Source organism: Ruditapes philippinarum, unplaced genomic scaffold (assembly GCF_026571515.1).
Source record: "Ruditapes philippinarum isolate M1 unplaced genomic scaffold, ASM2657151v2 ctg2026_1_1_1_1, whole genome shotgun sequence".
NCBI lineage: Eukaryota > Metazoa > Mollusca > Bivalvia > Venerida > Veneridae > Ruditapes > Ruditapes philippinarum.
Window position 1 is genome coordinate 185,278 of NW_026852212.1, and position 27,804 is coordinate 213,081.

General features: G+C 35.2%; 1 protein-coding gene across 1 annotated transcript; it reads left to right on the plus strand.

The window, feature by feature from the left end:
* The first annotated feature begins 2,139 nt into the window (after nt 1-2,139).
* Nucleotides 2,140-5,868, plus strand: LOC132752613 (matrix metalloproteinase-19-like). Its single transcript, XM_060742959.1, has 2 exons — nt 2,140-2,504; nt 3,981-5,868. Exons 1-2 carry the CDS (start codon nt 2,370-2,372, stop codon nt 5,517-5,519), a joined length of 1,674 nt encoding a protein of 557 aa, XP_060598942.1. The 5' UTR covers nt 2,140-2,369; the 3' UTR covers nt 5,520-5,868.
* Nucleotides 5,869-27,804: the final 21,936 nt, after the last annotated feature.

The window sequence follows — 27,804 nt, forward strand, 5'->3', positions numbered from 1 at the left end:
TACAACAATGTAATACTTTAAATATTTTGAAATTGCTTTTGAAAGATTTTTCTCACAAGAACATATGTGAACAACAAGAAATTTAACAAACAAACCCATAATTTGCTTTTAAATTTATGGATTGTTGGTATATTCCACTTTCGCACATTCGTTGCTGCCGATACACAAAAAATTCTCCGTTTCGCTTTTTAGTCATCCCGAGAATCATCACGTGACCGTTGTTTTTATTCAGATTTGCAAACTGAAAGGTGTTTAAACGCTTTTCCCACAAAATTGGAGAAAATATGTATTTCAAACGACTTGCCAATCCAAAGAACACATATCAATGTATCACTGATTCTGTTTGAATGTCCCTAACTCGCAGGTAACAAAAAAATATCGGTTCGTGAAATTTTACTTTTTTTTGTGACATTCGGCCGTACTTCAGTGGAGTACCTTTAATACACGAAAAAAGTGCATAAATTTACCACTTTTGTTGTCATGATATAGGGACATGCAACTATTATATATGGTTAGAGATTACACCACTTAAGATAAGAGTATTACAAGACTGTCGACCTTCATATCGTGAGAGGATCATATACTTAAACTGTACAATAACTAAACTTTCATATATCGCATAAAACCTAAAGAAATTTTAAGATATTAACGTTTAAGATTTTCTGCGTAGTTTAGCCCTGGAAACGGGATAAAGTTTTTATCCCTTAAATACTCCAACTTGGACTCCCAAACAAAATTTATCCCGTTTTCAGGCTTAAACCAGACAGTAAAACTTTAAACGTTTTTTTTAACGATTTATATCAAGTACTAAAGCCAATATTTGGTGCGCTTCGTTTTTTTTTCTTTATATTCAAACGATTTTAAGAAGAAAAACATATTTTCGAGTCGAAAGGGATAGGAACCTTGTGCAGGTGTGCGATAACTTAGTATCCTCCGGTGAAATTCCGTTGACGTAGCCCCAAAACTTACCAAACTCCCCGTAGCGGTTACTTCCCCTGATCAGTAAAGTAGCAAAGGGTGACAACCGCTGTGGGGAGTTAGAGAACTTACTAAAACAAGTTAAATACGAACAGTATCGTATATCTGCTGCCCAAAAAATATTTGATTTTCAAAAACAGAATACTTTCAAAATGTTTGTACGAAAAAAACCTTTAAAATGTGAATGGCATATGTACGAAATCATTGCTAAACGGATAAAAACCCTCTTTAAAGTATAAGAATAATATTTTGTTCTGGAACATTTTATTCTGTTTTTCGTACAAAATTTATGTGTGTTAAATAATAGAGTCATCTACTGTTACAACTTTTTCGAGAATCGACCATAAGATTATAAAAGCAATATAATATATTTGTTGATAAAAACGTTTAATGCCTTAACAGATATAGAAATGAACAGTCAGGCATTAACACTGAATACAAACAGAAAAAAAATAAAAGGCAGGAAATATTATAACATGAATCACTCCAAATAGAAATAAACAAAGAGTTTGTTATATTGTAAAAACAATAATTGTTCACGAAATGATGAGTCACTTGTGAATGACTTCCTACTGGAAAGCTGACATTCGTTTCTTGTTGTTGTTGTTGTTGTTGTTGTTGTTGTTGTTGTTGTTGTTGTTGTTGTTGTTTCTTTGTCCTTTTCATCAATGTTATACATGTACACTCGGGACCAGTCTTCAGCTCCCGAGCTGCAAAAGTGAAAGGAATTATATTAATATAGAATTTTTGAAAACGTAATTTTTCATGCAACTTTGCACTGCATATCTTAGAAAAGAATCGGCCTTGTACTGTATAAGTTTTATAAGTATTATTTATATTTTATATCTGTATTGTATAAGTTGTATGTGTATTGTTTAAGTTTTATTTGTATAATATGAGTTTTATATGTATTGTATATAAGCTTTTCCATATTAAATTTTTTCTCCATATTCATCCACCGTGTAAGTTATGGTACAAGTAGTATTATTACCATGAATCACCATACTTGACCATGACAATGTACTAACATTTCCTAAGTACCCTCTTCAATAAAGAAGAGTTAACTATGCGACGCGGAAATCGGACATCCGTTTATCCGAACGCTAGCTATACGAGTACTCATCCACTTATACAGCGGCATTGTTTATAATTCCTTATTTGGAATATGGATTTGCTTTCCGCGTATTAATTGATGCGACAAAATCATTAGGGATTAATTGCACTATTTCTATGATTCAAGAAATGAAGGCTTGTGTCTGACACATATCCGCATTTTGGTTATATATTAATATAAATTAATATATAAACAGAATCATTTTGTTCAACAAAACATTATTAAAAAACTGCTTGATTGTAATTCAATAACTGTTGGACGAGTAATTGTTGTAAATATGATTTACATCGCGAACGCTTTAAGCGTTGGAATCTTGGCTTGCTTTCTGGCAGGAACAACAGCCCAGTTCCCGGCTGATCCAAACTACGTCTTCGACTGCGCACTCCCTCCGGGGTGTCCTAATAAAACACAGGTATGTTCAATACTTTACAATTCTCACATATATATTTATCTGTATGTACATATTTATTTTTTCTATACTTATAACTAATGTCTAATCTACTTAAAGGCCCATTATGCCTCTCATAAATGCTATCAATTTCATTTCTAAAAACACTTTTTTATTTACATTTTCCAAAATGTATACATATTTGCTATATACATGAACTAATTTTTTTTTGGTAAATTTAGATATATTGGTAATTGGTATAATTATAGTGAATGAGTATTTTGTATGGAAGTCAAAATATTATACTTTGTTTACATTTTGCTACCTATACGACACATTACTGCATTTTCATCGCTACTTTCTTAAGTATTTGAACGTGTAACATGCTCTACATTAATTATTGAAACATTATTGGACACATGTTTGACATTTTTAAAGAATTAAAAAATATGAATTTCTTAGGGGTAATGTGCCTTTTATAATAATAGCCAGATTGGATATTTGAAAACAAAATAATTATGCATTATTCACGAATGTTTAGACATCAAATTAGACTTTCTGAAATATATAATCATGACGATGTGTTTTGTTTTAATTTGACTCACTAACTCGAATCGAAAAGTCATTATTTCAGCTATAACGTTTCGTTTAAAATGAATATCTTATATTTATATAAAATTATAGAAAGATAAAAACATGCTAAATGTTAATGACGTTTTCTGGAAAAGGATAATGCTATGGTCATGAGTCAGTCAATAAGAAGTAAGACTTGGCAGGTGAAAAATGCAACTATATAGCATGTTGCTCACCCGTCATACATATACTCGCATTAAAGCCACATTATGCATTAGAAACGAATAAAAATGTCTTCTTAAGAAAGCGACTTTTCAGAATTTTATAACGTTAAAATGCTTTTCACATGAAGAAATGTAGCGCTGATTGAGAATTCATTTGTCATCAAAGCAGTGTAATGTCTACAAAGAAGTATTTTAGCTTCCGTATAAAATGCTAAATCATAAATCAAGAATCTTAATAACTGAACTAATGAATTAAATCTGATTGGCAAGTAATTAACTTTTTTTGACATTATAACAGGAAATAAAAAAAATATGAAGTTTTTGAGAAACAGAAAATAAAGATTTCTGGGGCGTAAGCGGCCTTTAAAGAATGTATTTTACAATAATATGTTCTTTCAGTAGGATATCAATCGAGTAGTACACTTGTATAATAAGTTATATTTCCTTTATTTTCTTACATGAATATACATATAATATGATCTAAGACAAATCATTTAATCAATATTATTCATGTTTAATAACCCAGCTACTTTTTACGTGCTTAGAAAACACAGAAGTTTGATATTAGATGGATTTGATCGTTGGACATTTAGTATTTTCAACAAAAGTAAGTTAAAATGATTTTCATATAAATGATATTTACAAGAAGATGAATTCTGTATGCTTAAATTAAGTGAGTCATCTATCCTCATTACTTTTACAGGAATATTTACTTGCATACGGCTATCTGAATCCGGAAAGACCGTGCATAAAAGATGACATAAAAACAGCTCTGACAGCCTTCCAGACGATGAACTTAGGTTATATGGATTTAGAAATAACCGGTGAATGTGACGCTACAACCGTTAAGGTTATGAATCAGCCAAGATGTGGTTGCGAAGATATCGTCAAATTTCAGAAGAAAATGATGCCACAAAATTTTATAGGGCCTCAAGAATACCGTCTCGGAACAACAAAATGGCGTAAAAAGGAGCTGACATGGAGTGTACTGAAATATCCCGAAAATCCTAGAACAACGTCACGAATATCGCGAAGTCAAGTAGATGACGCAATGAAACGCGCCCTTGACATTTGGGCAAAAGAAACGACCTTGACCTTCCGAGAATTGAAAAACAACCCGAATGCAGATATAACAATCAAATTTGAGACCGGAAGACATACTACTAGCCCGCCATATTACGATTTTGATGGGCCAGGAAACGTACTTGCCCATGCTTTCTTTCCCGAGTCCGGTGTTGTTCATTTTGATGATGACGAATTCTATGTTTTAAACAATAATGATGGAACTGAGCTATATATAGTAGCAGCACACGAATTCGGTCATACTCTTGGCATTTCCCATTCTAACATTAACAGTGCCCTTATGGCACCGTATTACAGTTATTCCCCGACATTACAACTCGATCAAGACGATATCGCCGCCGTTCAAGCGTTATATGGGAAGTCGAGTAACAGAGTTACAACTACCCAAAGGCCGACAAATCCTCCAACAACCAGCAAAACAACAGGAATAACAAATCCACCAACTCCACGACCAACAACACGACCTTCACCACAGCCAGACTATTGCAATATGCGGATCAAGGCGTCCTTTGAAATTGAAGGTAAGACATTCTTATTCACCCGAGAAAAAGCTGGCTCTTGGCGAACAAAAACATATGTGTATGAATTCAGCTCATCTAAGAGTGGCCTTACATTCAAAAGCCGGAAACCAATCGAAGAAGTGTTTATGAAAACCGGAAGTAGACGTTATCCACGTGCTTACCCATACAGAGTGGATGCAGCTGCATATATCCCTGATAGAAGATACATATTCCTTTTTAGTGGCACAAGAGCTTATCGTTACAGTACCAACGGGAAAACGGAAGGGCCGTTCAATCTCGATAGAAACGAAGGGTTTCCAAAGTGGATGGACGTCAGTGAGTTCCCGGAAAGACCAAGGGCAGCCGTTGCTATGCCTTACTCGAGATATAATGCATACTACATGCTTATTTTCGGCACAACGATGGTGTGGGATTGGAATTTCTACACTCAGCGTGTTGGGGCATGGGCGTATCCAATTGACGTATTTGGTAGAAACATGCCACAGCGTGTGGACGGCGCACATTTACAGAAGTCTAAACGAAATGTTATTTTCTTCAAGACTGATAAATTCTACAATTTTGACATCAACTACCGGCGTGTTGTGGATGCAGCTGCGAAAGACGTCAAGAAAGACTTCTTTGGAGGAAATTGTGGTTAACCTATGTCATGCTATACTGTATATTGTATTCACTGTTGCATCTTCACAAAATAAACATGCAAGTAATCTTGCAGTGTAATCATTGTTAGCGTTGTTATAGGTAATAGTATGTATTGTTGACATCGGGAGCACAACGCCTGAATCACCTTATACCGTGTAGGCCTATATTGAAGAATGTTCGGAATACTTCTATACTTATGTATATCTATTGAATACTTTACTCTTGTCAATGGCGTTATTTATAGCCATAAATATTTTTTATATTTATTCATTGTTTTATGAACGTCAACATTTACATTTCTATGTGTACTAATAAAGAAATAACAATAAATGTGATCAAAATATTAAAGCTTGTTAAGTCTAAGTCTGTTGGTTGCAACATAATAATTCACCATTTGATCCAGTCTTATCAATTCAGCCTCATTTTTGTTTTATGATAGCCTCATTTTCGTTTAATGATAGCCTCATTTTCGTTTTCCGAGTTCAAACAGTCCATATCAAATCCATATCTTACCTCTGATAGCCCTGTTTCATTTCCAGAGTCAAAAAGGTTCATATAAAATCAATTTCACATCCATATAACATCGTTTTTATTTCCGAGCAAATCCATATCGCACACCCTCTAGCCTCGTTTTCAATTCTTAAGAGTCCGAAATCCATATCAAATCCTTATTGTAATTAAGGTACAATGGAAGTTTCTTCAAAATGTCAGAGATGGCGGTGAGAAATAAAGTACCTGTAATAAACGCATTTCATAATTAATAACATATACATACTATCTCACAGCAAACAATCAATATGTCTTCTGCATACCCTTTAAAGTAAAGAGCTGCCTTCCGGGTCAGCTTTATGGATTATACTTCGAATCTGAAAAAATATGTGTTATGCTTACTAACCAATGAAGCTTGAAATATAGCAACTTTGAATATTTAGATGCTAAATTATCCAAAATGGTCTCTTATTTGTAAATTAGACCATGGCCAATTCAAAACTAAACGACCAAAAAGTTCTGTGTTCTGCCTCCTGTGTTTCGATAGAGCAGAAGTAAGTGCGCGAGCATGCTCTTTGTCATATCTGACGTTCAGTAACCGTTCACGTTAGAGACTTCAAGCCTATAATCAGCCGTTGCTTTGTTTTCCCTTAATATAAATCAATCCGGTGCCCTTAAAAATTTAAGCGGCTACAAATTTATTACTGGACAAAACATTTTTCTAAAACCATTATATTATCGCGGAATGTCCTTTTTCTATAAAAAAAAAAAAGCTATAAAATGCCAGAAAAATCAAAGATAATAATGATTTTTATTGGCAATTTTATGCTAGTGTTTACTACTACTTCTCTGAAATATGAAATTTGTTTTCCGATTCCAACAGATTAAAGACCGTTATCAAACCTTATAAAGTTGTATATGAATTCCTGAAACATTGCAATGTTCCATGCAAGTAGAAGATTCACAGATTAAAAGATGTAAATGTGTTTATTTTATATATTTTCTTACCTTGTCAAGCTAAAAATCCATTTTATCTTAATCAATCCGGTACCATAAATCAAAATCAGTTCAGGAACGGAGAAATATTCAAAATCAGCCAAAAACGATTCGCACTGTGGCTTATGTAAATAAAAATTTAAAAAATGTTGCAGACTCGGTTTGATTGACCCTGTTAGGGACACTGTCAAGAACAAACTACCGTCCACGCCCCATATCACCGACTTAAACAGAATTTTGAGCAGATGTATTCATCATCGGTTATCATGGTATTGTCACAAAGTAATAGGATTAAGGTGTGCCCTAAACAAGAAAACAATGGGCGAACAAAACAAATAGAATTTTGAAAGGTGATCAGAGGTTAGATGAATATCACAGATAAGACGTCAAAAGACAAAGTTAAAAAGCAGGTAACATATCCTAAACACGGGGTCAATGGTTTATGCATCATTTGTCCGCGCACTGTCAACAATTTATCATCCTGCACCTTCGCTGATCAATAGACAACAGTTAGCAATAAATTGATGGTTACCGTTTTCTACTGTCGTAGAAAACCAGGAGAGCGAAACAGTACAATTTAGGTTTTGTACTTTCGTTTTCGACAAAATGGCCGACCATCAAAGGAATTTTGCAAGATCTTAACAAATTTGAGTGTCCGAGTTTAAATGTAAGTTATTTAAGATTGTATGTAAGGTAGAAGAAGAATGTTAACAATTTTCTAAATGCATGATGTGTAAAGAGTAGCAAAATAGCTTGTATTGTCACAGAACACGACATTATGCGTGTCCTATTAAAGCTCCGTAGCGTTACGGCGACAAGGTGACCTTTACGTAGTAATGGTATAAAGGAAAAAACTTCTTTTTTTCAATTATTTTTCTTACACTCAACCCAAAATATATGTATTGATGTATTTTGGGGTTTTTTTTAACTTCAATTTTTTTTATACGGGCACCAAGACTGGACGAGCACCTGTCTCCACACGGCACAAACAATGCTGTGGCGACCTAATGAAAGTCCAAAACGAAAAAAAAAACTTATATGTTTACCACGCAATCATATACTATAGATAGGAAGCAAATAAAATAAGATTAATTGAAAATTTAGATAAATATAAAGGTCCATTTAAAAGGAGAATAATTTGTTTCTGATTTTTTTTTTTAATGCGTTTATTTAAGGTCGCCGCCGGAAAGCCCATATGGGCGACCGTACACTCAAGTCGGGTCATCCTAGAGCGTCCCGCCGAGATTTTTCGTCGATTTTTTTTTCCAGCTTTATTGGTGGAGGAAGACCCCAGGTGCCCCTCCGGGCATTATTTCAGGCACGAGCGGGCACCTGGGTAGAACCACCGACCTTCCGTAAGCCAGCTGGATGGCTTCCTCACATGAAAGATTTCGACCCGAGTGAGGATCGAACCCACAGTGGTGAGGGACCTGTGATCTCAAGTCAGCGACTTTAACCACTCGGCCACGGAGGCTTGAGCTTTTCCCGAGTCCCTTTAACGTAGTATAAGGGGAAGGAACTCCAGAGTAGCGCTGAATGTCAAATTATTTTCAATAAAAACAAAATATAAATAATTTTGACTTCCGTACAAAATACATAATCGCTTTATTTGTACTACTTTGCTAAAAAGATTACAAGAGCAAGTTAAGATTCCCCACATATCCGACCGATTGACAAAAATTGTACTTGGCTTTTAAGAAATTTAAATAAAAGCATTTCGTCATTATCTCCCTTTAATTGCTATTGTTAACATTCAATATTAAAAAATGGCTTCTCGGGCTATTATAAATTTAATTGTAAACGAAATTGCGTAAATGTTTATACGAACTATATGTTTAAATCAAATTGGATGGGTTTTACTTCAAATTGTAACTGACTTTAATTTTAGAGATTATTATGTTTAAGTACGAAGTTAAATCCCTTCTCTTTAACAGACGGAGACTATTTCTATATGTAATCCCCCGCCGTGGAAAACATATGAATGTAATTTTGTATGCTCATATAAATGAGCAAACTAACTCATATCAGATCGGCTTGTTGAGTACGAAGGGAACAAATGTTCTCACCAATTACTCTTATCAGTTTAATCAAGTATAATAGATAATAAACGATACTCTGTTGAATACACGTACCCGAGTTCGATTCTCGGACGGCGCAGGTCACTTTCGTTGTGATTGATCATGAAATCCTTTCCACGGCCATTCGCACTGTACCTCTGCTCTAGCGTGTATCAAAGTTTCAGTTCCTTGCGAAATTGATGACAATAAATGAATTAGTACTGGTATATAAACTGCTTCGCAGCCTGCTCAGGTACGGTGGTTGAACTGTGCTCTGGTGAATTCAATGTGGCTTACTGTCGTGATCCGGAGTGAAAACTACCAACACCACCACCATACTCGTATCATGATTTGCGTATTAATATAACGAGTGTTTTGAGTAGGGTTAATAAATATTGGGGCATATTTTTCCTGTTCTTTATCATTTAACTTAAAATTACTATTGCTTATTTTTATTTTTTTATATTTTTTTTTATTTATAAACAAAACTCATGGCCCTTAAGGGCATAATCTTGAGTGAACAATCAACAAAACAAATCATAATAATACAAGCATGGCATGAAGTAAATAAGTAAATAAGGAAGATGACTTATTGAAATTTCTGCATTATAGCTTTGACAAAAATGGCTAGATTAAATAAAGTATTTCTGTTGTCGCTACACATTAGAGCCTGAAAATTTAAAATACTAGGAAAACTTAAATGATAGTTACTGATATGCCTGTGTCTTTCTTGATTAAAATAAGTACATTTAAAAATATAATGAAATTCATCACCAATTTCTTGCTGATTACAACGTGAGCATGTTCTATTTTCTCTTTCAATACCAAAATAGCGACCTTTCTCTATAGGAATATTAGAATTGAGACATCTTAATTTACAGAGAACAATTGCTAAATTTCTTGGTAAACATAGTAAATAATGTTCTAATTTAAATTGAGTTTTATATACTCTATAGTTTGCTAATATACAATATTAGATAATGGCTTCTAAAGACATTATAAATTAAATTAATTGACGAATTTGATTTTAATGTTATTACGAAGTTAATGATGAAATCTCTGACAGAGACCAGTCATAGACACGTCGAGGCTATAGGGGGCATAGCACTAGAGTATAAATCAGATTACCGGGGGTGGGGGTGATGTTCAAAGGCAAAACTGTTGTCACAATATGAAGCCCTAAAAAAACTTATGAACAAGCATCTGAATATGATATTAATATCTCAATCCCTTTCTCTGCCGTCACAGTAATTAAATCCCAGAGAAAAAATATCCAATCAATGGGTATGCTTTGGCGTGCGGTTAACTACACTTAACGAAACTTATAAGTACTCCAATTTCAAACTTGCAGGAAAACTCCGGTTTTCAAAATATATACCAAAGCAATGTTGAAAATGTGTACTGACTCTACTTTCCTCTTGCATGAATGATTTTAAAACAAAATCAATCATCCGAAACGCAATATGGCGGTCACATGCAAAAACCCGAAAATGGGCACGTGCATTTCGTGCAAGATGCCCACATTGTGTATTTTGATGCAAATTGTTAGTTTATTGATGTGCCTAACATAAAAACACAAAATGGCCCGAATGTCGCTGCAACAAAGAGGCAATGCAATTGGGCTATTACAGGGCGGCGCATCGCATGCAGAGGTATGAATTGACTAAACTTGAAGGTATTTGATTTTTTTTACAATGGTGATCTCAGTTACTGATTTTCTGTTAAGTTTGAGTTATTGTAAAATGCATTTACTATTATAAAATGATGATACTATGATTAAAGTTTATACAGTATCGACTTAGACTAGTTATAGTAATTCTAACACAATATAATAAAAAAAATGGTCGGAGTACTTATAAGTTTCGTTAAGTGTATATACCTCACTCCAGCTAACGCACTGTGCATGTCTATGTATAGGATTTACATAGTTAAATTTGTATGCTCATTTAAATATATTGTCACTAATTATCAGCCTTTTTAGTGTCAAGCTTTATTTGTCACCTAATCACACCGTATTACCGGCGGCAGTGATGGCAGATCACTGCAGTGATGGCAGATATCTGAAAATTACCGATCGGTACAGGTAGGTTATAAATTTGGTTGGTTTAATTATATTACACAAATACGGCCCATATCATTGCTATAAAACTATTGTCCATTGAATGGAGATACTGTAAGGTAATTTTTGACTCGTTTTTCCTGTTTTAAGACTATTTTGAGCAGGTTAAAAGTGAAAGCCTTGGGAAAAATCCGATAAAATGTCTGTTTTCTGTGCAAACTATCTCAAGTTTTAAGTAAATGGCAGGATTTCCTGTTATCAATATAGACTTTCATCCATTGGGGTCACGCAAGCCAAATATCTACCCCGTGAGTCTTTTCTTGAAAGTTTTACAGACGCTCAATCTTGTCCGGTCGAAGAAAAAATGCTGCCGTTGTAGGCAGATTCATATTATAAATGCTGCCGTCGATGGCAGAAATACCACGAAAGTGGCTAACATTCTGACAGAAAATCAAGTTCAATCTTTTATCTTTTCCTCTTTTCTTTGCGTCCTTTTGGTCGGAATTGAGACGTTAAACTATCATTTCTAATATTTTCTTAAGATAGAAAAGTTATTAATGCGGTGTGTGCATCGAAAAAAGCTTTTTAGCAACATGCAGTTACAATACAAAAAGTGATGATTTAGTACGACAAAATTTCACTATAAACTAGAGAAATGAACATGAAAAACTTCATTTTTCTATATTCATGCATGTGTGCTTGATCTGCTTCATATGAATTGGAAAGGTCAAAAAAGAGAAAAAGAATATAACAAATCAAAAAAATTCTAGTTTTTTTCCTATAAATACAGGAATTTATTTTCATCTTGTGATATGAATCATCGAAAGGTTCATCTTTATAAGTTGTCATGGTTACAACTAAAATTGTGATTGAAAAAATATATAGTTAAATGTGAGCACTGGTGATGTTAGAAACTGTTGTTAATAGTTTAGCATAGTAAATGTAATTCAAAAGGCAAACTACAACGCTATTACAAACATGAAAATTTAAAGAAATGAATCCACGTTGTCGTGTTTTTCCCAAGAACTTGATAATATAGGAAAATATTTGAACTGTCAATAATATTATCTTTCCATTTTACATTAACATACATTGTTTTATGATACATTGATGCCAGTTGCGAGGTTAATAGTCTCCCCTTTATTACATCAATTTAATAATTTATAATCTGCGCCGATTAAGTAAATTTCAGCCTTTATTTGTCATAAAGCGATGAACATTATTACCTCGAGAAAATAATGTCATATGCTAGCAAATGAATATCCACTTACAGAAGTTACTTGCTGTAATATGCAAATGGCGTTATGTCTTAAAAAGGGAGTGCGCTGCTAAAGCCTCAGTCTCACTTACTCCCGGCAGAGCCCAGGACCATCCCGGTAAGTTACCGGGATGATCCGGGACGATCCGGGATGAAATTATTGTTGCGGTCACACTTACCCCGGCAGCACTACGGTAGTTTCCTACTTACCACCCAGGATGCGCTCCGGATCATCCAGGCAGAGCCCAGGTGAAGCTACGGTTCATGCCGGTGCTTCCCGGTCGTTTCCCGGATGAGGCCGGAAGAGCCCCGGTTGACCCAGGCAGAGCCCCGGTCGATCCAGGCAGAGTCCCGGCAGAGCCCAGGACGAATCCAGGCAGAGCCCGGTTAGAACCCCGGTGGATTAAAAACGCCCGAAAATGATAACATTGATACATAATTTTTATTTAGTATATATATCTTTTGTTCCAGAAATAGTAATTCATAATGATTTTCTGCAAAAATCCTTATGTCATACTGGATAGAAGGGAAATGGGAAGGCTTTTAATACAAGCAAGTTCAATCATCGCAAATTGTCGTTATTCTTTGAAATGATCCGGGCTTTGCCGGGGCTTTACCGGGATCAACCGTAGCTCTACCTTTATTTCCTCCGGGGCTTGCCTGTAGTTACCGGGGCTCTGCCGGCATATGCCGGGGCTCTACCGTAGCTCTACCGTAGCTCTACCGGCTATATCATTCCCCGGATCATCCCCGGTTTGTGCCGGCAGAGCTACGGTGCTTTCCCGGTATAACCCCGGTCGTTCCCGGCAGAGCAAAGGATGAAGCCGGCAAAGCTATACCTTCCCGGATTATCCCGGACCATCCCGGTGATATTAAATATTTTATTCCATCCGGGGTCGAGTCCCGGATGTTCCCGGATCATCCCGGATCATCCAGGACGTTGCCGGCAGAGTTACGGATGTACCCGGTTGTTCCCGGTAGTACCCCGGTCGTTCCCGGATCGCCCGGACGTCTACCGGGGCTCTGCCGGGGCTCTGCCGGGATGTAAGTGAGACTGTAGCTTAAACTTAAGATACATATAGTATTGTATGCATGTAACTGACAGACACAACAGATCAAGCACACATGCATGAATATAGAAAAATGAAGTTTTTCATGTTCATTTCTCTATTTATAATGAAATTTTGTGGTACTAAATCATAACTTTTTGTATTGTAACTGCATGTTGCTAATAAGCTTTTTTTCGATGCACATACCGCATTAATGAAAAAAATCAAAAAATCTACAAAACAGCAATTTTTCTTCAAAATTATATGTGAGGCCATGTTTTAACATGGAAAAACGCGTTTTGGGGTAATTTCGTTTTTTTTTCATCATTTTCTGTTAACCCATTACCAGATATATACACCTTTCTACGCCTTTTTCACACCCCCTCCTTTTTTGCTTTCTCAAATGGTGAAAAAAATGCCTTATTTAGGCCCCCAAACACTTGTTTTTGTTTGATAAATGTTGTTTAAAAAATTGACCACTTTTTCGGCGCGCCCCCCCCCCCCACCCCCATCCAAAAAGATACATCAGGGGGTTGCAAGAAGGGGGATGTGCCCCCTTCTGTTTGTGGGGTTTGAAGGGGGGCTGAGTCCCCCTCATCGCCAAGAAAACTTTGGACTTGTGGGAGGCTAAAAATGGCCCCAGGTCGATCATAAGGTAACGTGTAACCAATGCTGAAAAGCCTTTGACTCTACCTCAATCCGTTGAGAAGTGGCAGCACTTTGAAATCAATTTTGGTGGAAAAAATCAACGTAAAATATTGATTTTTGGCAATTTTGAGATGTCCCCTAGTTGCTATGGTAACAGGAAATTTCAGACTGAACATGTTGTTACAAAGGCAATGGTCCAGTCAACATTTGTGCCAAGTTTGATTAGTATTGAAGCAGTTTTTATAGTTTTATAGAAACTTGAACTTGTAACGGGAGACCTTTCAATGAAAACAGCCATTTTTCACAAGATGCTCATGGAGTAATGGGTTAATAACTTTTCTATCTTGAGAAAATTTTAGAAATGATAGTTTAACGTCGCAATTCTGACTAAAAGGACGCAAAGAAAAGAGGAATTGATAAAAGATTGAACTTGATTTTCTGTCAGAATGTTAGCCACTTTCGTGGTATTTCTGCCATCGACGGCAGCATTTATAATATGTATCTGCCTACAACGGCAGCATTTTTTCTTCGACCGGACAAGATTGAGCGTCTGTAAAACTTTCAAGAAAAGACTCACGGGGTAGATATTTGGCTTGCGTGACCCCAATGGATGAACGTCTATATTGAAAACAGGAAAATCCTGCCATTTACTTAAACTTGAGATATTTTGAACAGAAAAACAGACATTTTCACGGATTTTTCTAAGGCTTTCAATTTTAACCTGCTCAAAATAGTCTGAAAAACAGGAAAAAACGAGTCAAAAATTACCTTACAGTATCTCCATTCAATGGACAATAGTTTTATAGCAATGAAATGGGCCGTATTTGTGTAATATAATTAAACCAACCAAATTTATAACCTACCTGTATCGATCGGTAATTTTCAGATATCTGCCATCACTGCAGTGATCTGCCATCACTGCCGCCGGTAATACGGTGTGCTAATGAAAACGCTGTATTTCTGTGTTTATTTTCATCGAAAAAAAATCGATATTACATCAAATTCCGTCCCTTTATGTAACAGTCTAGCATAATTATACATAGAAGAATGAAAATTAATATACTCAACAAAATAAAATAGGGGCCATACAAATTATATGCATACATTTGTATTAAATATGAACATATTAATTTACATTTGTTGAAGTATATACATCAGTAAATTCATTATCTACTGACACATTTCGATGCAAAAACAAAAGCATTCCATTTAATCAATGACTTAGGTTTCATCTCTCTGTTCACTGTGTCCAAAATGTTTCTTTAATTAAGGTTATAGGTGGGGTAAAAGATTTTAAAAGTGTCAGGTTTCTGTCGTATAGAATTTGCCTCAATAGTGAGTGTGACCTCCCCTAGCCCTGATCAATTCCTGAATATAGGTTGGAAAGTTCCTGATAAGTGTCCAGATGTCAGCAAGCGGTATCAGTGCCAATTCCTAAACAAGAGCGTTGGCGAGCTCAATTTTTGTTGAAGGTGGAATCCGGGCATTAATTTGCCTCTGCAGAATGTCCCATGCATGTTCCAAAGGATTAAGGTCTGGAGAGCGTGCTGGCCAGTACATCCGCTCGATTCCTTGTTCATCGAGAAAAGCGTTTACGTTTCTGGCGCGGTGTGCAGTGGCATTATCGTCCATAAGGATAAATTCCTGACCTACAGCACCAGCGGAAGGAACAACATATTGTGCGAGTATCTCATCCCTATGACGTTGACCAATAACAGAGCTATTCATAAACACATGTAGGTCCGTGCGCCCATCGTAAGAGATGCCAGCCAAAACCATAACTGAGCCGCTTCCACATTGGTCATGTTCAACTATACAACAGTCTCTAAAACGCTCATTACGTTGCCACCAGACACGTCGCCGACCATCATGGAAGTCCAAACAGAATTTTTATTCATCTGTGAACAAAATGTGTCTAAACTGATTTAGTGGTACACGTACATCTGGCCTCCGAGCGCGTAAATTAGCCTCATGAAGTCTATTTCTATACGTTTGAACAGAAATATTCACCTTTGTTGCCCTTGCAAAATCTCTATTCAATGAAACATCAGAATCAAATCGCCTCCGCTTCGCCATTACTACCATTGCACGGTCGTTTCGGGCAGATGTTGCCCTCAAACGACCACTTCCTGTTCGTCTAAATGCAGATCCGGTGGCTAGGTACCTTGTCCATAACCACTGAGTGACGCTTTGATTGGTGCTGTGGGCCTGTGCCACTTGACGCTGACTTTGGCCGGCTAGCAAACGTCCGAGGGCTTGTGCAGCCTCATCTCGAGTCAGGTGCCTTCTCTGCATATCTTGTGATAAAGGTCAATAAATTTGAAGCATAGAAAACAAGAAACTGTTTTAAATCTCCAGCGGTATAAAGACATAACAATCAGGTTGGATATGATATCTTCATTTTCAATGCAATTTTTAAAGGTACATGTCTTTCTGAGCGTTTTGCACGGATTTTTCGATATTTTCATGGTTGCTAACAGTACATGGGTGCACAAGGTGAGTGGTATATTTAAGTTTATATCAAAATACCCTAAAATATATTATTGACCCCTAGTTTTATTTTGTTATGTGTAAGTTGCGCGTATTGTAAGTGTACTTGATAGGATAAAAGTACATATTTATGGCGTTGTTTCGACTTTGTATGTATGCTAAACTCGTTAATTCGAGTTATCAAATATTCAATTATAAGTGTAGGGGACTTATAATAAGGTTTACCCTTGTCCGTCTAATGAAAAGCTGCACTTGAAATCTTTATAAATTGCACTTTAGCTAAATAAAATATAGTTTCAGTATGTTCAAAGTTTCTATTGAATTTTTATAATACGTTGTACACTTTTAACATTTTATTTGATTTTGATTATAAATTTAAATTTGGGATACTTTATTGATATTAAGCGAGATTACATGCTTTTAATTAGAAATAAAGGGAGGTAATAGAAATAACAGATTTGCAAAAAAAAAATAAAAAAAATAAATAAATAAATAAATAAAATAAAGAAATAAAAATAAAGAAAAAATAAAGAAAAACAAAGAAACGAAGAGCATAATTATATAGATGTTGAATTCTGCTTTAGCCGTAGTCTCAATATTTCGACGGCAAGACAGACCGATTTTATAATCTGATATTTCATAGATAAGGGCGGCCATCGTCTATATAAAAAAAGCCCTAAAGCGCACAATTTGTTGGGCTACTTTAGCCGGTGCTACGGAGGGAAACAGTAGCGTGTATTTTCCAGTACCGTCAATGAACAGGTTCAATTAAATCGAGCTTGCAACATTTTTAATAAGGCATATCCATGATATCGTTAATTGCGGTAAATTTCTAGAAAGAAAGCAAAAAGAGAAAACACTGATTACTTCAGGTAAACTATTTCGATCTAACATGATGTATAGCGGCGGCGCACATCTGGATATGCAGAAATTCACATATATTTTTCATTGATGCCAAGCCCTTCCCCCCCCCCCCCCCCCCCCCCCCTCCCCTATATATTATTCTAGTCCTTCGATTGTAAGTGTCGTTCAAGCCGGTGCTAATTAAGGGAACGTGAGGGATGTTTCCCTTTTTCGATAACCTAATTTTGATGCGATTGATTTCTTACAGATGGTAACAACTGTATCTTACAGACTTTTGGAAGACTATTTCGGCTCGTTTATAGACGAGCTTTCAAAATTATTAAGTTTTATGCGGGGACTTATTAATAAGTCTTACCCTGTTCCGTCAAAGCACATATTGTACTTGATACGTTTATAAACTACATCTTAGCGACATGAAATTGAGTTCACTGTATTTAAAGTTTGTGCTTATATTTCTATGAAAATCTCTAACTTAAACATTCTATTCAATTTTGATAATATAATTTCATTTTGTTTGTCTTTATCAGAAGTAAGCAAGATTGTATGAGTTTTATTGAAACAAAAGGGAGGTAATAGTAACAAAACCACAGTGATTACCTCCCTTGGCGGAACACATGATGATGGAAGTCACATGACGTAACGTCGATATTCACCGTTACAAAGAAAATCTAACGCCATTCTCTCATTCTGTTTTATTTTTAACTTTAAGTGTTTACGTTCCGATATACGTTATCAAAAAATTATTAACAGTATACAAATAAGAAAAAATAAATTCAAAGGCTAAATATAAAAATATTGTCCTCGTAGAAAAAATATTCTGCGTGATTTTTAAAATTATTTTAAAAATATTCATATTATTTTAAGTTATTTATTCATAAACATTGTTAAATAAATGAGAAAAAAAACTTATCGGATAGATCTAGATAAAAGCAGTAGATAAAACAATTTTTGGGCAAAAAAATTGAATATCAGAAATTGTGATAGAGCAAGGTAGTCTAATTGTGACCCCCTGCAATTATCGACACCCGTCCACTTACTTTAAAAAAATCCGTTTACTATGTATATGTTAGTATTCATCCGTGCTGTTCTACAGAAATTAGAAACTTCGACGGGATGAACACTAACATATTTAGTGTCAAGCTTTATTTGGCCCTTGATTACGTCACTACGCGGGGCTATTCTATGAAGCACTATGAAAAATAGCAGGCAACTATGAACGGATTTCTACGGAATGCCGTTAGGGCCATCGCCTATGATTGTGTTGATCTAAAACGCGATAGTCGATAGTACGATGGTGAAAACTCGAAATAACGAAACTACGATGGTGAAAACGCGAAAGCACGATTGATTAAAAAACGCGAAAGTACGATAATGAAATCGCGACAGTACGATACTGCGATGATGAAAACCGCGATAAAACTATCGTGTTTTCACCATCGCACTGTCGCGTTTTCACCATCGTAGGGGTTTCGTGATTTCGCGTTTTTCATCATCGTACTGTCGAGTATCGCGTTTCAGATCAAACCATTCATAGAATTCCGGAATGCCGTTAGGGCCATCGCCTATGAAATGAGTTAATCTGAAACGCGATAGTCGATAGTACGATGGTGAAAACCACGAAATACCACGGAACTACGATGGTGAAAAACGCGATAGTACATGATGAAAACGCGATAGTACGATGATGAAATCACGACAGTACGATGGTGAAAACGCGATAGTACGATGATGAAAACACGACAGTACGATGATGAAAACGCGAAAGTACGATGGTGAAAACGCGATAGTACGATGGTGAAAACGCGATAGTACGATGATGAAAACACGACAGTACGATGATGAAAACGTATAATCACGAAATTACGATGGTGAAAACGCGAAATTACGATGGTGAAAACACGATAGTTTATCGCGCTTTCATCATCGTAGTATCGTACTGTCGCGTTTTCATCATCGTACTTTCGCGTTTTCATCATCGTGCTTTCGCATTTTCACCATCGTAGTTTCGTGATTTCGCGTTTTCACCATCGTACTATCGACTATATCGCGTTTCAGATCAACACATTCATAGGCAATGGCCCTAACGGCATTCCGTAGATTTCAATATAGAATCGACTTTTTTCTTCTATGAAAATTAACACACATAATTTTTAAGAAATACAGCGTTTTCATTGGATGACAAATAAAGCTGGACACTAAGAAAAATAGAAGGCGACAATTCATGAACGGATTTCAATAAAGTATCGACTTTTTTCATCTATGAAAATCAACACACATATTGACATAATTTTTAAGAAATACAGCGTTTTCGTTGGATGACAAATAAAGCTGGACACATTTAGTGTCTATGTTTTATATGACGTGTACAAATATACATGACGTCAATTTTTTTTTTCACTACCGCGTTCTTTTGAACTCCAAACTGAATATGTATCGCAAAATTGTTTAATACTATATAGAATAGCTTCTTAAGTAATGGGCGTGTTAAGGTATGTGTTTCATTTATTTCACATCCAAATGCAATGTACTTAAAATGTGTTTGATTACTGATATTTGAATTTGATATCTCTACGCCCAAGAACAAAGGGGAGATCACGGGGGTTACGCCCCGTCGTTCAAATCAGATAGCCTCGTGTTTCGATACTCTTTCTATTGCTTATTTGTTGTTTTTTTTTATTTAATTTTTCTATGTTTTCCATCAGATTTAATCTTATACCCTTTGAATGGGGCATACAAAATTACCAATTGTATTATACCGGCGGGCGGATATAATATTGTTTTGGCGTTGTTCGTCCAATGAGCATCAGCAAAAATTAATATATAAATTAAAAGTTCACAAATATAAAGTTGGGATTAAGTAATTTGATTTTTTGTCTTTTCATCTTCAAAAATATGCAAAAAAATATCAAGTTAATAGTATTTATTTACAATGATATCTAACGTATGTGAAAAGATATCATTTTTGCTCAAATGTTAATAATTGCAAGTAAAGGGAAATAATAGAAATTTAAAAGTGTAAAAAGTAGAAAGATGCTATGAGTGATTAGGCCCCCTAAATTGCCCTAATGGGTTTTTTTTTCACGTAAATATGTCCACAGGAACTTGAAATTCTATCAATATTAACATTTGATAATATCCATAATACCTATACCCTTATACAGTAATATGAAATTAGGCAAAGCCTATGAACGGGGAAGTCGTTAAAAAATCCTTTCATTCTTTCCGTTGTAAAGGTGTCATTCGGTATTACATGCACCGCTTCCGTTTTCACTCGGAACACTCGACCGATTATTACTAATCCGAAAAGTTGAGATTTGTTCCGTTATCGGAATACCCCGCCTATTATCATTGAGTTACATTGTAAATGGCGACGCCCGACTAGAACTGACACTGAAAATTTCTTTGATAGGTATAGAATTCTATATTTTTTTTATTTGTTTTTTATTTGATTTTCTTTTAAATATACACGTGTAGTCTATAGCCGGGCAAGCCAAAGCCCGGACCCGCTTCGCGGGCCCGTCTTTGACTTCCCCGTATAAATAAACACAAGGAATAAAACGCCTTTTCCCCACCCAAACATAATTTACGCCGAACAAATCAACAAAACAACGGATCAAAATAATCTTTCGGGCCATTTAATTATTGTTTATTTATACTGTATATTTTGGATATTATCATTAATATTGATAGAATTTCAAGTTAAACTATATTTCTACTGCGTTACTCACGCAGGAAGGGCATAATTCACATAATTGACCTCATTTTGTAATTAATTAACGTTGGTTGTGTCTTTGATAATGTGTAGATTGCTTTCTTCTGTTTACTATACATTTAATTTCATTTTTAAAATTTTCATGAAAATAAGCATTAATCTGGAGGCGTACTGTTTTAACTTATTATTGGTATTTCCCATAACGACATAATTTTTTCTCTTATCAATAATTATAGATGTATCTCTATGGTAGAAATGCTTTATAACGTTGGTAATAATATGACATGCTTATGCACCGTAGGTCCTGGAACGTGTTACAGTAGGCCTATCGCGTTTTTCGGTTACAGTGTAGAATTTTCAAGATGGAGGATTATTTATGGGAAGAGAAGTAGGTGATTTTTATTCCGGTCCATAGTATACTAGTAGATTAGTTTCTAAAAGATGTTTGTGTGCTTTGCTTGTAAGAACAGAATCCGATATCTAGTCATATATTTATTCAGATTATCTCTAGATCTATATTGTCTCATAAATGTGGCAAATTTGACGGTTTAAAAAATTTGAATCGAGAGACCAACGCATTTTTTCTCCCATTCCGACATTAATTAAGCATGCCTAGATAAAGTAAAATCTACAAAAACGTTAGTCCATTATGTTTAAAAATGTTTGGTTTAAACAATATTTTATTTCAGCAAATATATATATATACGCAATATATTACAATAAAATGCAAAAAGGATTGAGTAGAAAGCTAGAAGCTTTTTTAGAAACTCTCTCCTTAAAAATGTTTATAAAAGTCAATGACCAGTTGAATCTATTTTCCTGTTGGTAAAATGCGTTTGAAAAAATAAACAATTGTACAGTATAGAGCGAGGTTAATTTTGAAGGGTTACAGCATATAGACCTAGCGACTTTGGTCCAATTTTGTTACAGTTAAATACCCAGAATTTCGGTTACAGTTAAGATACTTGCCAAATTTCAAACAAAGTTCGTGTTTCCATTATTTTATGACAATAACTCATACCTTTCTATTTAATACATTCTTGAAAGGTTGTATTACTTTTTTTCTTCAGCAGAAAAGTTATAGTTTGCTATTTTTCTTACTTTAAGTTTCAGATTGAGACTTTTTGCAGAATAAGTAATGTCCTAAGTAAGGACTGTTTTCACGACAACAACAGTAACTTTTATCGAATTGTATTGAGAGAAAGAAAGATTATTGCTTGATATCATTACACATTATAATAATGCCAAATAGAGAAAAAACAATCCTTAACGGAAGTCCAACACGGAAAACATGAAAAAGTTGCAGGCTCAGTTTGACTAAACCTGTTCATGGACGGTAGTGGTAACTGCAAGCTACCGTCCACGCCTCCTAGCACCGGCTTCAGCAAAATTCACATTACACATGAACTTGTACACTACAGATTTTTTAACATCTGTGGATGTGTTCATATGGCGGTTATCATGGAACCTTCAATGTGATACGTTATTGCCATTCTGTGAAAAGCGGCATATTACCCCCAGGTTAAAAATTGCGTGTGCCCTAAACGAAGAATTACAATGAGTGAAACTAAACAAATTGAATGAAATTTTTAGAGGGATCAGAGGTTATGAAGCCTGCATACCATAGATAAGCTGTCCAAAAGACACAACAGGCAGGCAGTACCCTAAGAATGATTAAACAGTATTTAAGTGAGCAATACTGCAACCTTAAATTTTATTTTAAGTTGGAATTTCCATCTACCATAATGTATTTTGTAAGTATTTAAAAGGGTTTATGAATATTTTCAATTTTGTTGTGTTTGAATTTCTTTAGGCATTCTGTTTAACTCTTTTTTGTAACATTGGCTCTCTTGGATTTTAAGTTTCAACGACACTGAAGTCATATGAAAACATTTCTGCTTTAGTGTAAAGAAAGACCCCAGATACCCTTTGTGAAACATTAAAGACACGAGCGGGCACCTGACTAGAACCACCAACCTTCCGTAAATTAGCTTGATAGATTCCTCACATACAAAGAATCCAAAGTCATGATTGGATTTCAACTACAGCAGTAAATGAAAGATGATTTGAAGTCGACGGCCTTATCCCATCTCTGACACTATACTATTATGTACCTACATCAGGTTCACTAGAGAAAATATTGTAATTGTCTGACCTTAATTCATATTCTTTAATTTTCAATATCATTTTCTTTTTCAGAAAATTGAAAACTGCTATACAGGATGTCTGAAATAAAGAAAAACGACTTTTAATTTAATAATGACAAAATAATCGTAACTTCAACAAAGAAGCATTCGAAATGACGCCATGATCATGAGTTGATTTGAATGCTTTTGGTTCGAGATGAGAAGGGTCTTTAAACATTGCCTTTTTTCAAAATCTATGATTTGGGTTTTCGTATCCCCGATTGCAACCGAAACCATTTGAACAACTTAATTGGTAGAAAGTCATGTAAATTTCATCACATTTAGTCAAGTAGTTACTGAACGGATGAGATTGCACACACATATGTACGACAGACGGCCGAATAGCCATCGGGCCAATAAGCTCACAGAGATTTAAAAGTCTATGTAACATTCATACATTTTACCTAGTATATATAGAAAATATCCAAGTCTTAACTGTAACCGAAATCTGGGTATAAACTGTAACAAAATCGGGTCTATGCTGTAGCTTTGCACAAATTACCTCGCTCTATACTGTAACATTGTTTATTTTTTCAAACCAGTTTAACGAACAGGAAAATTGGTTCAACTTGTCATTTACTTTTATAAACGTTTCTAAACATAAAGGACTAACGTTTTGCAGATTTACTTTTTCTAGGCATGCATAAATAATGTCGAAATTGCAGAAAATGCGTTGGTCTCTCGATTCAAATTTTCAAACTGTCAAATCTGCATATTATTTAGTCCAAATATTTAGACGTAACCGCGGATTTGAAGCTATTTTTTACATGGGTCAAATCCGCTTTAACGTCTAAAGATATCTATTTAAAATCCATAGCAAAATTAAAAACAATAAGCATCCACAATCATTCAAACTTCCGATGTAAAATGTTACAAATAATCATAATCCTACCACAAATGTGTATTTTCCTTATCAAAATCAACTTATTCAAATTTTAAACAATTTAAAACAAATCCCGTGTAAAAATTGTGTAAACAGCCTCCATATTGTGTGTACTACGCAATGCGGTGATTACTGGAACCATACTTTTTAGTCGAAATTTTTACTGCGCGCACCTGTCAGCATCTTAAATCACAACAGCATTTTTTTTTTTCGTTCAGACTAATTTCGTACTATTGTTTTTTGATAATCGTGACGTCAAAGCATGACATGGGGGTCACCGCAAACTGTCTTTCATGTGTCTTCTTAAATATATGGATAAATAAACTTCTTATCGTGAGTAATTATTGCATATTTTTACAGTTTTTGGGGAAATATGCTTCCGTCTTTTATGCAATCAATTGCTTTTTGTGATAAAAAACATTTAAGTTGTGATTTACCGGTAAATTCAAATCGACCCAAGAAGCGTGTCGATTTGTGCTATGGGAAATTAGCCAGTTATGGAAAGACTTCGCATTTTCCGATAAACGTCAAAATGTAAAAAAAATGAAAATGCGATGTCTTTCAATGAAGGACTACATATTATTGAGACAATAAAGCGATAAATATGCGGTGCAAGGTCTGAATAAATATTTGACTAGATACTGTATTCTGTTCCTTACAAGCAAAGCACAAAAACATCTTTTAGAAACTAAACTACTTGTAGTATGGACCGGAATAAAAATCCCAACAAATAATCCTCCATCTTGAAAATTCTATACTGTACGTAACCGAAAAACGCGATACTGTAACACGAGCTCTTAATGTCAAATAATTTTCGACAGGACAGTTTTTAAAATGAACGCATACTAGATCTGTTCCTGGCAAAATATTATTAAGAGTGTAGAATCTATAAATCACTGTTCAGGTTATTTTTAATCCATGATACTCATTTTCAAATATATACTTTGAACCCGTTTTTGTGGGTTTACAAAAAGTATAATATTTTAGGACGGGGGCATTTTCATACAAATCGTCCTGTCTGTCTGTAAAATGCCGTTAACATAAATTTTATATATATTACATATAATGATCTATAGACACTTTGGTTTTGAAAAATCATTTTTTTATCCTTAAAGCACCAAATATTTACATATAAAGTTATTGTATACATTCGCAATACTTGAATGAAATAAGACGCTTCTAGGTCAGTATCCGTAATGATTATTTCTAGAAATTTGCATTTAAAGGGAGATAAATACAACGAGTTTAGGTATAGTAATGTTTTGAGCGTTAATCAGAGAGGGGTCAGGTTTTGAGCGAATTCTCAGGTGGATGAGTCAGAGAATGGTGAGGTTTTGAGCGAATTCTCAGTGGGATGAGGATATAAAGTTGATCAGAGAGAGGTGAGGTTTGAGCGAATTCTCAGGTGGATGAGGATTAAAAGTTGGTCAGAGAGGGGTGAGGTTTTGAGCGAATTCTCAGAGGGATGAGGATTTAAAGTTGATCAGAGAGGGGTGAGGTTTTGAACTTTTGAGCGAATTCTCAGAGGGATGAGGATTTAAAGTTGATCAGAGAGAGGTGAGGTTTTGAGCGAATTCTCAGTGGGATTAGGGATTTAAAGTTGATCAGAGAGGGGTCAGGTTTTGAACGAATTCTCAGAGGGATGAGGATTTAAAGTTGATCAGAAAGGGGTGAGGTTTTGAGCGAATTCTCAGAGGGATGAGGATTTAAAGTTGATCAGAGAGGGGTGAGGTTTTGAGCGAATTCTCAGAGGGATGAGGATTTAAAGTTGATCAGAGAGAGGTCAGGTTTTGAGCGAATTCTCCGTGGGATGAGGATTTAAAGTTGATCAGAGAGGGGTGAGGTTTTCAGCGAATTTTCCGTGGGATGAGGATTTAAAGTTGATCCGTAATGATTATTTCTAAAAATTTGCATTTAAAGGGAGATAAATACAACGAGTCGAGTTTAGGTATAGAAATGTGTTGAGCGAATTCTCAGAGGGATGAGAATTAAAAGTTGATCAGAGAGGGGTCAGGTTTTGAACGAATTCTCAGAGGGATGAGGATTTAAAGTTGATCAGAGAGGGGCGAGGTTTTGAGGGAATTCTCAGTGGGATGAGGGATTTAAAGTTGATCAGAGAGGGGTCAGGTTTTGAACGAATTCTCAGAGGGATGAGGATTTAAAGTTGATCAGAGAGGGGTGAGGTTTTAAGCAAATTCTCCGTGGGATGAGGATTTAAAGTTGATCAGAGAGGGATGAGGTTTTCGGCGAATTCTCCGTGGGATGAGGATTTAAAGTTGATCCGTAATGATTATTATTTGCATTTAAAGGGAGATAAATACAACGAGTTTAGGTATAGTAATGTTTTGAGCGAATTCTCAGAGGGATAAGAATTAAAAGTTGATCAGAGAGGGGTGAGGTTTTGAACGAATTCTCAGAGGGATGAAGATTTAAAAATGATCAGAGAAGGGTCAGGTTTTGAGGGAATTCTCCGTGGGATGAGGATTTAAAGTTTATCAGAAAGGGATGAGGTTTGAGCGAATTCTCAGAGGGATGAGGATAAAAAGTTGATCACAGGAGGGGGGGGGGGGGGGGTTGAGCGAATTCTCAGAGGGATGAGGATTTAAAGTTGATCAGAGAGGGTCAGGTTTTGACTGAATTCTTGGAGACTGTTCAAAATCCTGTATGTTTTGTGATTGATATTCTTACTGTGTGTATTATACATGTACAATGTATGTATTTCATTATGCAAATAAAACAAATTTCAAATATAGAAGAATATGTAAAAAGTGTGCTGCAAATATTTGTGCACAATATATTTAATTATTGAATTATATGCATTCATTTCATATTGGAAAATTTGATTTAGAAGTTATTGAAAAATAATTTCTAATTACCTCTCTTTATTTACATGAAATTTTAAATTCGATAATATCTGTATAAATATTGCTTATTGGAACTTACAATATTGACAAATCTTAATTTTAGCATAATCTTTATGAAATAAAACCATGAAAAAATGTGTTACAGGATCTCTAAGATAAAGATAATGAGAGGATTTTCAGGGAGATAAAATTTTGAGGGAATGCTTGCATAGTGCTTATATGAGGTGTTGAGAGAATTCTAAAAGAGATAAGACTTCAAATGGGGGAATGTTCAGAGAGATTAGGTTTTGAGATGTTTAGAGTTTTTTTTTAGAGGGATGAGGTTTTGAGGGAATTCTATTGAGAGTGTTTAGATAATGTTTCCAGTGAATTCTTAGAGGGGTGGAGTTTTTCTAGGGAATTCTCAGAGAAATTATGTTTTAAGGTTATAATTCTAAGAGGAGATCTCGAGAGTGTTAATTAAGATGAGTTTTTGAGGGAATTCTTAGAGACATGATGTATTTAGGGTGACTTTTATTCAGAAAAAAAAGAGAATTTAGATTATGTTTTTAGAGTTCATTTGGGTGTAGATTTAGGGGAATTTTCTCTACGCCTTTGAAACAAATTGAAATCTAGCATAATGGATCATTTAAGTAAGATGTCGTTAAATCTTATACAGCTGAGATATTTCTTGAGGAAGGGGCGGAAGAAGATGTCAGCACACAACATCATGTACATTTATGTTTGCTT